The sequence below is a fragment of the Aquila chrysaetos genome, chromosome 5 (assembly GCF_900496995.4).
Source record: "Aquila chrysaetos chrysaetos chromosome 5, bAquChr1.4, whole genome shotgun sequence".
In the NCBI taxonomy this organism is placed as follows: domain Eukaryota; kingdom Metazoa; phylum Chordata; class Aves; order Accipitriformes; family Accipitridae; genus Aquila; species Aquila chrysaetos.
Window position 1 is genome coordinate 50,977,681 of NC_044008.1, and position 17,177 is coordinate 50,994,857.

Below are 17,177 nucleotides of genomic sequence, written 5' to 3' on the forward strand. Positions count from 1 at the left end.
TGCAGGATTGATCACCAGTGATCTACAAATCCTTTAATCATGATTAATAAGTGTCTTTGAAAAAATTTAACTATCTAGCTGAGACATAACTTGTTGCAGACCATGACTTGTCATCTTTGTCTCGGGGCTCTCTAAGCCATATTTACTTACTAAACCATTTTTCCATCTCAAAAGAAAATTGAATTATGCACCAGCTCTAGAGCCTAACAAACAGGTCATGACTGACAAATATGCTGCTGCACTGTTAACCTTACACAAAGCCCTCTCCAGCCAAATGAGAACAGCAGAAGAGATGCGAGCTCGCTGCAGTGGAATGACCTTTGCAATTAAATTGAGACCATTTGAATGAGTGATGTGGAACCTGTAGCCTTGCTTGCAGAGTATCTTAATTCCTGCATACACCAGCTTGGTGTATGCAGGAGCTAAGACAGGGCATTCTTTGCTCTTCCCTTGCCTCCCACCTGCCAGAGTTCCCTCCCAAACTAGATGTCCATAACCCCAGGGCCCAGCCTGCAGTGCTCTTTTCTGCTTGTTGCTAGGTATGACATGTTTGATATTGCTTATAGCAGTACTTTCCAGCACTCCTTGGATGATCATGCTATTTCTTGTGCTTATTGTCTTTAGGGTTTGGCCAGAGTGGTAGGGAGGGCCAGGGACAAGAGAATGGGCAGAGAGGAAAGCAAGAGAGTGCTTTCTGTATGGCCTCTAACATCAACATGTTTTGTTCCTTGCCTATGAGGAACACTCTGAGTGTCCAGACAGTGTAATTAAATTCCAAAGTTACTGGAGGGAACATTTCACATGTTTTTAATAATGACCCTTAGAAACTTAATGTGACCTTTTTTTAGTATCATTTTGGGCCTGGCAGTCTAACTTTTGATTAGACTGCAGAAGCGTTGCGTTTTATATTAGAAAACCTTATGTCTGTATGTGGCTTGCAGAAAAGTACCTGAAAGCTGTGTGCAATCCTCAGTAAAGAAAAGGTTTCTTTTTTGAACGCTATGTTTGACAAGCAAATACATTTCCTCCACTTTTGTAACAAAGGGAATATTGCTGTTGAGTTAAAAGTCTGAGATATTTTCTGGAATAGCGAGTATTCCTCTATGCTTTTATTGCAGATTTCTTTGTATTTATCTTATTGGAAACTACTAGGTGATGGGACAAAACTGTGATTTGCAAGATCTTTTGGCTTTAGAAGATCCTGGTCTGTATTCCCCATGTGTGAAAATCTTACTAGCTGGCACTACAAGGGCAGAATCTTAATGCACTTCTTCAGGTTTCTTCGGCAGAGCATTGGTTTGATGTGGCCTCTGCATTTTTACTAGCTAATCAAGGTCCACAGGGACTGAAGATGGGTAAGTAGCTATTCCACTTATCTTGTACATGTCCATATACAAAGATACATGGTTACTTATCACGGAGATGGACAGGAAATAACAGTGAGGGGGAAGATCTTTACCTCATTAGTAACATTACATTTCCTATAGTGCATATTTTTCATATATTAAAAGTTAATAAGGCGGTGTTAGCTTACAAGACTTAAAAAGAGATGTGATCATAGTAAATGTGTCTAGAGGTTCAAAAAATATTACTAAGATATTTCAAAGCATATCCAGAACTTTTTCCTTCATATTCTTTGTATGTCAAACGATAGTATTTTTTTTGTTCCTTGTTTAAAGTCTTAAGGGCTGCAGCTACCATAAGAAAATTAATGTTTCATATTATATTGGTTATTACAGTTGCACTTCGAGTCCCCAGTCTTGACTGGGTCTTTGGGATAGTAGGTGTGGTGCAACACACTTAGCAGGATAGCTCCTTTCAAAAGACATTGAAATGCGTCTGGACAAGATTCACAGAAGTCCTGATGCATCCCTTTTATAGATAAGGAATTGATAGATTAAATTATGCACTAAGTTAGTAACCAAGATACAACAGAAGTGAATAAAATCTTCCTTGGGGAAGGCTCTGTTTATCATTCCTATAGGTATTGTGTATGTTTTGCAGTGGGCACACTGTCAACCAAAGCTAAGTTTAACATGCACATAAAAGGTACTTTGTTGGCATCTTTTCCTTGCCATTATATCAAAATTACTGTAGCTCAGCTGCCATGGCTTCAAATTGCTTCTTCCATATATGAACAAAGTGTTGCTTGTAAGAACAGATAAGAACCAAGAATATATTTGGCACTACATAAGTAATACTTAATATTTCCATCCTTTTATAAATAACTCTTTTGCATTCTTCTCTCAAGTTTACACACATACCTGGATGGGGTTCTGTTTAACATATATATTTTCTCCATTGTTTAGAGAAAATATATAGAGGAGAGCTTTTTGATTAACTGCACATAGCCCAAGAGTCATAAAGGTCAGTCACTTCTCAGGAAGCTTTGGAACTCCTGTAAAATGCTTCCATGTATTCATGTATCTGAAAATAGGAAGCAAAAAATAGAATAAGAATGATGTTGAGAAAAAGGATCCATCACAGAGTAAAAATATAAGGAAAAACCCAATAATGAAAGTAACTGGCATTGTCTCAAGTCTAGCCCTGTGTGGTAGACTCACAGCTTAAGTAAAACACAGACAGCACTGCAGTCTTCGTCTGTGCCAAAGGTAATTTTCTGGGAAGTTTTTGAGCAAAATCCAGCAAGGTGCCATGGTCTTTGTGTTATATTCAGAGTCTGATCAGCTGATGCTGTTTATTTTTATTAGCTTTTAGCATTAAACACACTTCTTGAAACTAGCTGGACTATGGTCTTTGCACGGCATCTAACTGTCCAGTAAGCAGCTGTAATTGCTGTGAGGGTGGAGAAGATGAACATGTTCTCCTGTCTCTCTTGCATAAAACATTGAGTAGTGACTAAGTTATATTTCTAGTTATGTGGGTGATTTTAGGTAGTTGGGCGTAGAGGCAAAAGAACCAATTTCTGCAAAATTTCAGCAGACATTAAGTCCTCTGAAGAGATTTCTGGTGAGATTTAAGATATTTATTGTAGCCTGTAGAGATGCTACCTTCACTGTTTTCTGATAGGTCTAGAAACTTTTGATTATACTGCAATATTTTCAATACTGAACAGACAATAGTACTAAACCGATTTACTGAAAAACAGTTTCTTACACAATACCCATCAAGTATACAAGGACTGTAATTTAACCTTTTCTTCTTAGTGTTGACATTGTATCTTGCCTTATTTTTACACAGTTTAGTGGAAGTTAGGCTTGCAGCAGAATGCAGACTCTTTCCTTGTGTCAGTTTTGAAACATTTTCACTAGGTTAAGCAGTTTGAGTCCTGAGAATAGGAGATACGGGCTCACTACCAGAGTAGTTTTACACAAACACTTCATTCAGTTACTTTGCTTTTTTTTTTTTTTTTTTTTACTTTATTTACGATGACTGTATTTGGTCTGCATAAAAGTGCAGAAGTAGTTGGAATGTTTATGTTATCACCAAGTTTGTATGGTAACATTTGCTATAAACCACTTTTTTTTTTTTTTAAGGTTCCAAGAGAGTACAATTGATTAGATACATATTTTCTGCCTTATACAACAGATCACACCCAGCTGCACAGCTTTTCTCAGGTAAGTGAACTATTATATATTCCCCTTTCTCTTCCCTTCCCCATCTTCCTTGATTAATAAGGAAAATCAGACATCATCTGCATGAGGCTTGTTTTAAAGTCAGTGCATAGATCCATGGAAAATACATATCTAGTTACTAGGATTTATCCACTGGGGCCAGACAGCATAGATAGCTCTAATAATGAATTTGAAATAGGATTTTCTTACTATACTGAAAAAAAAATTCCTCGGACTCAAAGATAAATCAAAGGAAAGCGGCACCCTGGTGGACCAGACAGCCCATTGGCAGCCCAGTCACATGAGAGCCTCAGAGGTCACTACCTCAGTTTCAGCAGAACTATTTGTAGAGCTCACTGTGGAGTTTCACATCACGGCTAAATCAGAATACTTAATAATCTGGCACACAAATTTCACATATTGCCAGCCTCAGACCTTATGTGAGCCTTCCTTTCACTGCTTTGGAAGCTACCCCTTTGAGTCGTAAAACATGGATACACATTCCTATGTTTTGGCAATTCCAAAAAAATTAATTTAGAACCAACATGAAGAGATTGTTTTAATTGTGTTGATGTACAAGTAGGTGAATTTTATTGCAAAAAAGTATGCTGTCCTCACAGCAGATACTCTGAAATGAGGAGGAAGAATTAACCATAGTGAAATCTTTATTAGTTATGTGGTCTTTCTTCCCATCTATGATACAACTAGGGCCATTACAGAATTTTCCTCAAAAGCCAACATTTTTAGATAATTAACTTTTTTTGAGTAAACTATCTGCTTTGCATGAATTTGATTTTTTTTTTTTTTTTTTTTTAGGATGCTTTGATTTCTTGTGGCGGAATGGACATGTGGGTCAGACACTTGAACCCATTCCCACATACAGTCCCTTTTCTACACGTCCATAAATTTTGATTTTGAAAAGTCACAATGGGGTTTTCTGAAATTTCTGAATTTGTGTCTTATGTTCCTCTTCTAACATAAAAAGTCTTCCCAGCCAGTCCATATCTCCCAAAAGTCTCTGAAGCCACACAGGCTAGAGTGGTGGCCTGTCCTCACTGCTGAAGGAGACTGTGATGCATTGCAGGAGATGTAGTTCAACAGGAATGTTCAATCTATACAGGAGATCAGGAGCCAAGAAATACTTGAATACAGCTCCCACGGCTAAGCAGGGCTCTGAGCACCTCACTTAATCTACAGTGTGACCACTCCCCATCTGTAAATTGACATATACTTCCTTGTTTCACAAAGGCTTCAAGAGGATAAAAATCTGTGAAAGTTATGAGATTCTCAGATACTGTGATAAGTCCCAGGATAAACAAATGTTGAATGCAAAACAGCAGCTTCCATAGTACATATTCAAGGGCATGTGGAATGAATTAGAAAGATGAAGAGAGGGAGCAGAAGAATGAGAATGGGAAGAAGCAGAAGGGAGGAAGGGTAGACAGTAACAGTGCAAGTCAGGCAGCATGACTGGAAGCTATGGGAGAGTTATGCAGAGTCCTAGTACACTTTGAATTCATGTTGGAAACAATCTTGTAAGTGTATCTAAAGCAAACTGAGCCAATGGCTTACTAAACAGTTTTTTGCAAAATTCTAATGTTGACACTTTCGTGAAGTAGCCAAGAGCAGGGACTCCCAAAGAAGGGACCTTACTGTGTGCATTTAGAGTATGAGTGTATATATTAAACCTAAGTTTTATTTAATATCTCACAAAAATATTTTCTTTTTTTTTTTATATGGAGGGCAATATAAGCAGGTTAAAAAAAATTAATTTTCTGTACTGTGCCCTATTTTCTCTGCCAGTAGTGTGAGGCAAAAGAGCAAGTCTGGGTATGTACACACACACATGTGTAAATAAACAGGGAATAAGGCCATACAACCTTCCTCAGCTGCCCTTTCCCATCTTTTTTTGGGGGTGAGAGTGCATATTATGAAACTGTGTACTGCATACTGGGAACAGATTAATGGAATATTTTTCTGACAATGGAATATAAAAGATTAAACATTCACTCATTAAAAAACAAATCCCTTCTTAGAACTGCAGGTTAAGCAATGTGGATAGATTAGATAGAGAAACTGCTGCTGTTTTTCAAAGAACTGAAGAGCATGGTAGTAAGGAAGAGGAAAAGCTATTTGGCATCATAAAAAAGAGGTGAAAAAATTCAGAGGAGGAAATGTAGGATGCATGTATAGAAAGCTCTTAAGACAGTGATGTCAGATAGATGGTTTTATCTTCCTGCTGGAATGGGTGGAAAGCCTGCTATTGGGATGATGAGTATATGTCCTTTTTCTTCCAGGACATACTGGATCTGATACATTCCTGTGCAAAAGGAGATAATTCCCAGCTAAGCTTTCCAAAAAGGATTTAAGTGATGCACAGCAATTTATACTGGCTTTCTGCACAAGAAGTTGTCAAAATTGCCACTGGTATACCAATGACAAGCCTCTGCTCGACTGCAGTGAAACAACAGTGACTGTAAATTAGGTGTACTGATGTTGCAAAACATCTTTCAGCAGCAAGGAATGAAATGGCTTAACTTTAAATGGAAGAATCTAACACAAGTAATTTCTCATGATTTGCTGAGGAATGTCTCAACTTGGAGTCACTCTAAGGTATCTAATGGTCATACCATTTAAAGTAAACTGGGCTGCCTTAGAAGCAGATGAATAGTTTTGTATTTTTGCTCTTTGCAGTGATATGCTTTCTACTGAAACAATTAAGAAATTAACTGGCTTAGGTACTTCTCTGTGTCCATTTGCATATACATGCATTGTAGGCGTCTTCCTCCCCACAAACCCCAAAATCTCATTGATACTTATAATCTTCAGAAGTCAATTTTAAAATGCTATTTAGATGCTGTTTGAAATCCTGTTAGGCACCTTATCTGCATTTGTGTGTCTAGATACCATTTAAAATCTGATGCTAGAAGCCTACGTGACACTTAAAATAGAATTTTAAAAATGTTGTTATTTTTATAGTCTGATCTTCATGAAAAGTATCATATTTTAAAATTCTATAGGCAGAAACATTAAGAAAAAATCAAACCACAACTGAAAATAGTGACAAAAGGGGAAGGCTAGGCTTTGTGTTATATTTTGAAAATTCTCTCTGCCAGTCACCAAGCAAGGTAGATTTTGGAAGGCAAGACTCTAAGTCCACCAAAATTAATAGAAGTACTGTCTTTGATTTCAGTGAGCTTCACATCACACCCTTCACTAAAGTATACTCTGACAGCCTTACACACTCTGTTTACTGCATTTTATTTGAATGAAAGTAAAAGCTAATGCAAGTGTCAAGAGAAAAACAGTGAAAAATTAAACAGGTGATACAGACCTGTTGACCAACTGATGAAGGAGGTAGCTAAGTATCTGGGGGGGGGGGAGGGGGAGGAAAAATGCAGATATTATTTGAATAATCATGTTTAAAATAATGAAGTGTATCAAAGGTATGTACAAGATGTCCAGAATGCCACCATAGGGTTTTGATCATAGATTAATTCCAAAACACAATATTCTAGAATTTGTCATCAAAATCTTTCGATACAGAAATTAAAAAGTTCTAAATGGCATGACGTATTTTTCTCATTATATGAATACAATACAGGGTATACCTTCCTATATTCTTTAAGTACATTTTAGTTTAAAAAGAAGATTGGTATATAGAATTAAGTTAACTTCATGATTGATTTTCCCCACATCTGTTTTGCATAGTGGTTTTAATTTTAGGATTTACCACCACCACAACCCCTTTCCTCCTGAAGCAGGCAGTGGAAGATCACTGCCATCTACAGATTGGAGATAGTATCACTAATATTAGAGTAAATTGTTGGAACAGTTTCTCTCATGTTGGAACATTTTTCTCTCTTTGCCTTGAGCACTTATCTTCTTAACCACTCCTTCCCCTTAAAAAAAATCCACAAAGTCACCCAACACACACTATTGTCTCTGTGGCACCCTGGTCATAATCACCCTCATTAAAGGAAAAGCATAGTACTTTAAGAATCTTAGAAGCTCTGTGATGTTTTAAGTCAAAGTTGAAGGGGAAAAAAAAAAAAAAATAAAAAGGCCAGATTCACAAATGTGCTTTCCATTACCTAGTATATATGTCAAAACTTAGTATACATGTCAAAATTATAAATGGCTTCTTACAGATTTCTCAGATAGCAGCTGAGAAAAATAACAAACTCTGTGGACATTTGTATGGATGGATTGAGTAAGTGGGTACCTGCTTTCCAAGTATCAGTACCTGGGTCATATTTGCAAGACCACCTATCAGAAAAAACAAGCAAGTATGGCACTGTAGGAAGAGCAGAGATATAGATTAAGCTCAGTTTAATCCCCATCTTTTATTTTCTTCCTCCAAAGAAGGGAGTAAAAAAAAAAATCTGATAAAGCTTCATGCTATTTTTATTTACTGCAGAAGAACCACATATTTGGAGCATATTGAAACCCATTACATTTAACATAACAGTAAAATGGAAAAATAATAAAATTCATCATTCCCCTCCAGTATCTTCCATATTCAGCTAGAAAGTTTTTAATTGTAAGGAAAACTTGTATCAAAAAAGTCAGGCATCAGTTATTAATATACAGTAGCTGTCACTATTTTTTAATCTCTTAGAATGTATGCTGTTTCACTGAATCCTTGAAATTAGTGCATATCTGACAACATTAAAAAATATTAGAATCACAGATTAGGCAAATTAAAAGTGGTCCAATGTCTACAGTAAGGTTGATTTATCAGCTTGCATAAAATTTCTACCATGTTATACTTGACACAGTAAAGAAATTGATAGGCAGAACCAAAAAGAACCTAAGAAGAGATGACTGATTTCTCACTGATATATCTAAGTGTAGGATTAGGCTCACTGAAATTATTTTTAACTATGACTTGAGAGTTTAAATCTGCAAGAGATCACGCAGCTGGAATAGCTAGGTTAAAAAAAATAAGGGATAAGTTAAATGCAGTAGAGTTAAAGAAATCTGTAACTGCAGGGGATTTCAGCTACTGTCTGCCCAAATATTCTTCCTCATGCACTGGAGAAACTCTGCTTCCCCAGGTGAGAGAAATTGCCTGGCTTGTTTCCCCTGTTGTCGGTATATCATCCTAGCAGCCAGAGTAGAATTTTGCTTTGATTTGGGAGTCCATTACACCATGATAATATGATTGCTTCAAGGAACATGTTCTGGTACGTACGACATGCTTTTACCTGTACTAACAGCACCAAACAACTGTAAGTCTATTGCTGGAGAAGTTCAAGCAATAAAAGCGACAGCTAATCTGGTCCGATATCGGGAAGGAGAGGTCTCTGACTCCAAAAACCTTTACACCATTGTTTTGTAGGACCAGTTTCCTCTTTAAAATACTGTGCCCACTGAATTGCAGAAGAATATACACCTGGCTTCCTTAAAAACTTTTGAAAATTCAAACCCTAGTTCACAAGAGCAGCTTTCAGAAAATACAAGCTGAAAGTTTGGGCCCCACTGAAGTCAGTGGCAAAAGTTCTGTCAGCTTCACTAGGGTCAGGATTTCATTCATGATATTGATTCAGCTGCTACCTTTAAATACAACAATTTTCAGGTTGTTTCTACAGAAAGTCAACCTGAGGTGTGTTTATTATTTTAAACTACTCAATTTCTTTAGAAAAGTAAATATCTGAGTACCTTTAAATTTCAACAAGCAAGCTAGGAAGTCTGCCAGGAGGCATGTCCATTTCACACATTTTTAACATATATTTAATTGAAAAAGTTATCTGGTAACTATGCAATGAAAGCTGTGCTTTTTTTCCCAATTGCTCTCGAAGGGCGTTTCTGTGCATAGCCAGAAGGTGGCATTCATGGTTAACAGTCAAATTAATATTTGCTATTTCTCCTTTGCATATGAGGGAGGGGAGAAAAAGGTTTCTTAGTATAGCGGCAATTACTCAATTAACCATGATGTTTAAACTAATGCAATAAATTTGATTGATGTATTCTTTGTTTTACAAGGAGTGGCAGAGTTATCTAGTAGTAGACATTAATCTTCATGACGAGACAGCAGGGACCTGGCAAGTTGTATTCATCTTCCTGTAAAGTATTTGATAGTAAAAGTCCTTGCCTTCAGTTATGTCATTTTATTCCTCCAAATAAGCCAGTTTCCAACAATTCTTTGACCACTATAATACCCACTGTTATCAGAACAGTTAGGAAATTCAAGAAAAAAAAAACCTGAATTTTATCCAGTCGATGAATCTTAATCAGATTTTTCAAAGTCTGATCATTCCCATTTGTGATCCAGTCGGTCTATGGAGTATTGCCATATTTAACATCTGTGTCACATCATGCCTTTCCTGTTGCCTCATTGATCAACAGACAACATGTGATGATTCCCAGATGTTCAAACATGGCAGATCCCAAAAGACCTATTAAATTACACTGAAAGCAAAACAACATCCATGCTGTAAAAGTTTTGTTAAAATCAGGTATGTCTGAATATTCACAAACTTGCTACAAGGTACTTACTGATATTCAAATTGCTTTTAAACATCAGTCAAATTCTTTGAACTGTCCACGTGTATTATGTAAGGGTACTGTGTCACAGAGTTGATACGGCTTTCTGCCCTGTAATATGAAGCAACTTAAAATAGAATTAGGCATATATTTATACATGGAGAAGATAAACCACTGGATTTTTTACTTTATCTTATTTTTTACTGTTTGTCTCCTTTTATTACATACAGTCTGTGTTCTTTCAGATTTTTACTCAGATTTCTTACTGATTTTATGGTTTTTTTCCCCGATAAAGCTGAATAAATTATTATCAAAGAAGCTTGTGCATTGCATTCCCTAAGCAAGGCAAGGCAGCACGCGTTGTTCTTCAATGTGTCCCTTTTCCACTGAAAAGGATCATTATAAAGACCAAAACTTACTAAGATGACACTTAAAGCTTTGTTCTATAACTGAAGAGCAGTTACGTGAAATTCTAGATTGGATTTCAAATAGTAAATGTGATCCAGTTTATGCCAGAGTGCTACAAAATTCTGCTTTGAAACAGTCCTCACCATTTATGATACAGTAGTTTTAACATGAAGATGAATATCTTTTATATCTTCCTGAAGCTAGCGTTACTCTTCTAGTGACATTTCAACTTCAAGTTTTGTGCTGCCATTGTCAACAATGAGAATGTCATCATTTTCTGATGAACACAGACAGCTGTGTGCAGAAAATTAGTAGCTCTATTTTGTCGCCTGTGAAATAGCAGCACAGAACTCAGGTGAAATTTTTTTAAATCAGAGCAACATTTTTGCTTATTACCATATTGACTCGTTTTAAGTTACAGTTTATTTTGCCTTACTCTTTAATAAGAAGGAACATAGCTACTTTAGAAAGGCCAGCAAAAAGAGGGATGTTCCTTATGTGATTATTTCTGATACACCAACACTTGTTTTTCTCTTAAACGAAATAAGTTTTTAAAATAGGTTGATTTTTCTTCCCCAGAAAAGAGGTTAAGAAATTTCAGTTCAGAAATGGCTACGAATTTCTTTCTGGTATTTTCCAATAGAAAAGGGTTTTTTTTTCCCTTATCCTTAGTGAAAAAATTGTGGGTCCATTTCACAACCCAGCCTTTTCTCGTGGATTTGTTACCTTGCTGTACCTCCATGAAGAAGCTCTGCTTGGCAGCAACCTGCTCTAGTTCCCCGTCGCTGGCGGGGCTCCTGGGTAGACTACATCACCCACAGTGCAGTACGCTACTCCCCCACCAAACCCCCGCAGAGAGGCCCACCTTGGTGCGCACATGGCCACAGATGCATTAGGGGAGATGTAGTCCCTGAGGGAATCCGGCCCGGAAGGGAGGCTCAAGCAGGCAAACCAGGTGCTTGTGTGAAGGAATGCCGCTGTACTGAAAACGACGAGATTTGAAGTCTAAATGACGTTTTTTCCGATTTGGTCAGAAAACTGAAATATTTCCATTTAGGATAGACCTACCCAAAGGAAAACTTCTTACAGTTTTTTTTTCAACGGTTTATCAGGTTAGAAATCTCAAGCATGGAGGAAATAAAAATGTTCTGAGTATGCAGGATTAGCACTAACTAATACTCTATTATTGCCAGATTTGTCTCCACTGTGGAGTAATTTTGGACATTCACATTTTTATTCTAATTTACACGTGTAACTAATTTTTGTAGAACAGTCTAGAGTTGCCTGTGAGCACTGAGTGCCTAGGTATATGTTAATAGTAAAAGCTAATTTTTTTTACTGTTACCAGAAACAACATAGGCACCTTGAATTTACAAGATCTCCAAGTAGGAGCTCTTATGGAGTTCATCCACATAGTATAATTTGCAAGATTAGGAGTGCAAAATTTTTACAAGCTGAGTGTGACAGAGCTGCATACACAAAAAGTAGGTTGTTGAGTTTTCAAAATTAGCGTACCTACTTAGATTAGCCACATATGTAACTTTAAAAAATATCTACGTCTAGATTTTAAGTTCATCATCTAAAATGTTTGTATGTCTTTTTAAAAGAAACATGTAATTAGAACTATTTTTATTAATTCATGGCGTAAGACCTAACAAGCTTTTGTTTTGTTGTTGACACTTGCAGAACAACAGCCAAAGATTTAGGAAAGTAAGCGAGGATAGAACGTATCTGCAGGATCATGGAGAAGCATGTGGAATACAAACACAGGAAGGAGACAAGAAGAGAAGCAAAGATCTGGATAATGGTAACATATGGAAAGTCAGCTTGAGAAGAACAATCACGTATGCCAAAAATAATTCACTAGTTACATTTAGTTAGAAGATCTGGGGAGCAAACATAAGCATCCTAAACAAATGAAGTAGGTTAGCCAGAGTGTCTACCGGCCCCAGGGTCATATATTCTGGCTCTAACTGCCAGCAGCGTCCGTGTGGAACGGAATGCTTTCCAAGTTCTGGCCAGTGCTGGCTGTGTAGAGAAGACTGTCTGTTCTTTTCCCATTCTCATGAAATGTATACTGCAATGCAAAGCCATGTCAGAAATACCTGAGCTAGTTTATCTGCACAGAAAGTGCTATGATATGCAGAATTTCTTGGTTGTGTTCTAGAAGCAAAACCCCACTGTTAGTCTGCTCCTGTACATGAACATATTTTCATATCACCAACTTTAAATTTAATTTTAAATAGTTGTTTCATTTAAGGATATAGAAAGGGTGCTAAAACAGGGTCATGAGATGTTCTTACTGTCTTGGGCATTTTTTGCATAAGGAGTCTCTTCTGATTTTGTTTTTGGGTAGTTTGCCATTGGCATTGTTTTCGCAGTGTCAGCTTCCAGGTCTGTCCTGCAACATCAAATGTGGGAGCTGACACCAGGAATATAATTAAATGGATGAAATTTGGGACCAATTTCATCCAGTGTTGTAGTCCTTTGGATTTCACTCTGGAACACTATGTTGTACATTACTTCATTTACTTGGGTAAATATTCAAGTATCAGTGTCAATTCAGTTTAGTATTCCCCTCTTTTTTCTAGAATCATCAAATCAGATGAACTCCCACCTTTCTAGAAGAGCACACAACCTTGTATCTGAGCCTGCTTTATTTTTAAAGCTTTCTACAGGTTTGCTCTTGTGGAGCGGGGTGTTGGCCAACTGTTCTTTCAAATGGCATAATTTTCCTAGAATGCTTATTTTCTAAGCACTAGTTTTCAAATGTATTCTTTTCCTGTGACAAAAAAACCCCACAGCCTATGACCACAGTTTTAACAACTAACATGAAAAACTAAGCAGGTAATCTGCACTGCCATTAAATACATATAGTCCTTATGGACCATTAGTGGCTATCATCACATCTGTTCCTGAGAGTCTTGCTCACTTTTGTTTGTCTAACTCTTCACCCCTTCTCTCCTATTCAACATAGTCCTGTGGATGTACCATTTCTGATATAGGAATTTTTTTTTTTCAAGCTGAAAGCCACAAAAGCCTATAGAAATTTAAGGGTTTGGGGTTTTTTTTGGTTGGTTGGTTTGGGGTTTTTTTTTTGCTTTTGCTCTTCTTCCACATTGCCAGTATTTTGAAGATGAAGTTTGGGAAATCAGACTTCCTCAACATGTAGAGAATTCATGTGTAGTTTCCATTTATTTTTCTATTATGAATCCAGATTTTGGGGTTGCTAATCTCCAATTCAACTACAGATGAAAACCTCCCTTATGGGTGCCTCATAGGTTTTTCTCAATGAGCTCAGTCCTGGTAAGCAATAACTTGATTACTACTCATTAGGCTGGTTTCCCCTGTAGTTATTCTTGTCCTGGATCAGGTGAATACATACAAAGTCTCCTTCTAATGCCATGTGTAGAAATTTATGCAAGGTAAGCTGATGCACGGTAACTTGTTTTGGATATTTAAGCCTTAAGGAATAAATAAGTGCTTTACTTAGGTAGTCAGTGTGGCCCAGAATCAAATCCAATAGAATTTCATCACAAACTCATCTTTCCTTCCCTTTTTGATGTTTTCTTTTGTGGCAGTAACTACCAAAGACCCAGATCACATTTCACTGACAGAGTTCTCATTATTTTTAAGAGACACTCAGGCAAACATGGATGTAGTTGGCTTCAAATTCCAAGTAATTTCAACTGCTAAGATGCCTCTGGATGATTTTTAAAATATTTCTAGTTTTCATTCTGCTGAAATACTTCATATGGCTGCTACTGCAATTTCAGCTCTTACAGGTAAGGTAATTTGTTCATTGAAAACCAAATGCCTATAAGGTTGTTTGCCACATCTTCAGACTGCATTTCTGCTGACTGTGTTTTTTACATAGTATTAGCCACACTGAAATCCAAGTGAATTATGATTTTATCTATTTATCCAAGTATCTGTCTTGTTTGAATTTCACAGGACCAATTTTCAAGCCCATTTCTCCCATGTAAGTAGCCAGTGCATATTTTCTAGTTACTGCTTTGATTTGAGCCCAGTTAGGAGTTCTCAGTTTATACAAGTTTCACCGTCCTTTTTAGCACATCTGATTCAATAACAATAATGTGTTGGAGCTATCATCTGTTGTTCTCATGTACTTTGAGATTTCCTGAGTAGCGGGACTGTAATTGTTGTTTAAATACCCAGACATCTAGAAGTTTTGCCCTGAAGGCCTCCTCTTTCCCAGGCTCTGTGAAGCATTTTTCACCATGCCCATGGAGTACTATGCCCTGGCCTGTCTTCTCCTTTTAACAGTTCTTTTTAGTAGAAGCTTTTTTCCCATCATGTCAGCATTTATCTGAACCACTTCCCACAGTTTTTGTACTATTTCCAATTTCCCTCATTTTACAGACTGAATTAGTGACTTTTTGTAAAACTTGAGTAATATCATCCAGCAAATCACAATCTTTTCCCCATGAGATATAACTATGTCTGTGATTATAAAGCTCTTAGATACTGCTTAGCCAACGTATGTTATTGTCTACAAGCTGTAACTTTTGCTTATATCTGAACTGAATACCAGTCTCTTTTTCAGGCTGTCTCTACCAAATCATTAACACCTGGACCATTCAAGCTGGCTCACTAATTAGGTTTTCACCTTGTCTGTATCATTGAGGAATTAGGCTATGAAGTTGAATTTCCACAGGGCATTTCCCACTTGCAAATTCTTGTATCACTTCAGCAGAGACAACATGGCTGCTATCCTTGGGTTACAAGCAGGATAAAAAAAAAAAAAGAAGTTGTAGACATACAGCCTTACTCAAGTTCTTTATCTAATCCAATTTTATAGCTAACTGCCACAGTGACTGCATAATCCATTGATTCCCCTCCACAGTGACTTATTTCAGAGTCCTTCCTTCTTCACTTCTGGTCCACCCTTTCTTAAAGCTGAAGATTGGCCACAGCCACCTTCTCTCCCTAATTCCATGGTACACTAAGAGGTTGCTTTAATACCTTTTACAGAACTCACATTTCTTAGTTTAGGCCTTACTTTCTCACCTGAGATCTCTACAAATGTTTTACTAATTTAAGCCATAACCAATTTTGCCTGCACAGTTAACATCCTGCTGCCTGTTCTAGTTAGGAGGAGAAATTGGTACTGAAATCAGATGCCTGTGGTGTAATCATTGTAAAGAGGCTGAAAACGCTCTTTCCCTAGATACAGGTGGCCCCAGATAGCATGGTGATTGCAGACCTCTTTCAAACATTACTCAGTCCAAAAACCTGGAAGGACTTCACCTTAGAGTTTGTCTTCCAGAGCGAATGTTGACTGGTGCTATCCTCTTTGCTTTCTCTTTTGTCTCTTCTGCCTCTCCGGTACAGAGAGTCCTTTGTCAAATAATAGCCAGTAGGAGTTCCTTAACTCATGAATATGTCTGTCTTTACACTTTGTTTCATAGTGGTATATAATTGTTTCTAACAGATGAGACAGTGATTCCTTTCTCCCGGTTTATAACGTAACAATTACTCTGCAAGTTCTTGTATTTTTTGCCATTGTCCTCTTTGCTATTATAAAGCAGTAACTATAATGCACTCTGGAAACACCTTTCTTTTCCAACCCAATAAAAATGCACTAAGCACGACAGTGAGTAACACGAAGAGCCTTGCTGCAGCCAGCAAAGGTTCTCTCTAAACTGCTTCCCAGGTCCATGCGTAAGTTTCAGCTGAATCATAACTCCCAAGTGATCTTACAGCCAGGATCGAGCAGCACATCGCAGAGCGTATCTTCCCCAGAATCTAAGTGTAGTCTGGAAGTGCTTTACCAGTGCAGGCATAAGCACATTGCATATTTGTATCTGCACATTGCTCATACGCAATCATATTTAAGCATACAATGAATCCATCCTGTAACAACCAAGCAAACAACTAAACCATTCTTTCAGCGTAGCTCTTTCTAGTACATCTGCTCCTCCGAGAGGGAGGCGGTCGGTGGGGGACTGTGCCTTTCTGAGCCTTGAGCAGCACAAATGCAGCTATGGAGTCAAACTACCAAGTGGATTTTGTTCTGATGCGCAGCATCAACCAGTCGTGTTCTGGACCGCTGCAAGAGCTTTCACGTGTTAAAAGCTCCAAATAAATTACAATGTATAATAATAGATCTGAGGTGAATGAGCGCAACTGAAGATGCTACAGGGAAACACAAGAAATGAGACCTACAAGGAGAAAATTGGAACCTTATTAGAAATGGGTCTAGCTAGCCGCAGTCAGAGAACTAACAGGCCTTTTGGTGCTTAAGCAAGCGTCCTGTGGCTCGGAGGACGCCCCTGCTGCAGCCGCGGTCCCACCTGCACGCAGGGATCCTTTCGGCTTCCCGTCCCCCCCCGCCCGTTCCCCTTCTCCGCTGTCTCCATGCAACATCGCAGCGTGGGCGTCGTCGAGCGCCCTCATTTGCATAGCGCCCGCCAGCGGCCAATGGGCCGGCGACTACGGTTCTGTCATTTGCATGGGCCCCGGCGGCGGCCAATGGGGCGGCAGCCGCCGAGCCCGCTTGGAAGGCGATGTTTCCATCTGCGCGGGGCGCCGGGGCTGTAGGTGCGGGTGACACAGCGAGAGGCCGGGCCGGCCGCTCGGCCTGGGCAGCGCCGCCGCCTCGGGCAGCCGCGGGGGAAAGATGTCGGTGGCGGGGCTCAAGAAGCAGTTTCACAAAGCCAGCCAGGTAAGGGGAGCAGTTCC

The 17,177-nt window shown here is 38.3% G+C and overlaps 1 protein-coding gene across 1 annotated transcript in view; it reads left to right on the forward strand.

Annotated features, from left to right (window-relative positions):
* Positions 1 to 16,975: 16,975 nt before the first annotated feature.
* Positions 16,976 to 17,177, forward strand: part of SH3GL3 (SH3 domain containing GRB2 like 3, endophilin A3) — a 56,377-nt gene continuing 56,175 nt past the window's right edge. Inside the window, exon 1 of the mRNA XM_030015356.2 lies at positions 16,976 to 17,160. Within this exon, the coding sequence (XP_029871216.1) occupies positions 17,116 to 17,160 (45 nt within the window). The 5' untranslated portion in view covers positions 16,976 to 17,115. The remainder of the gene's footprint in view (positions 17,161 to 17,177) is intronic.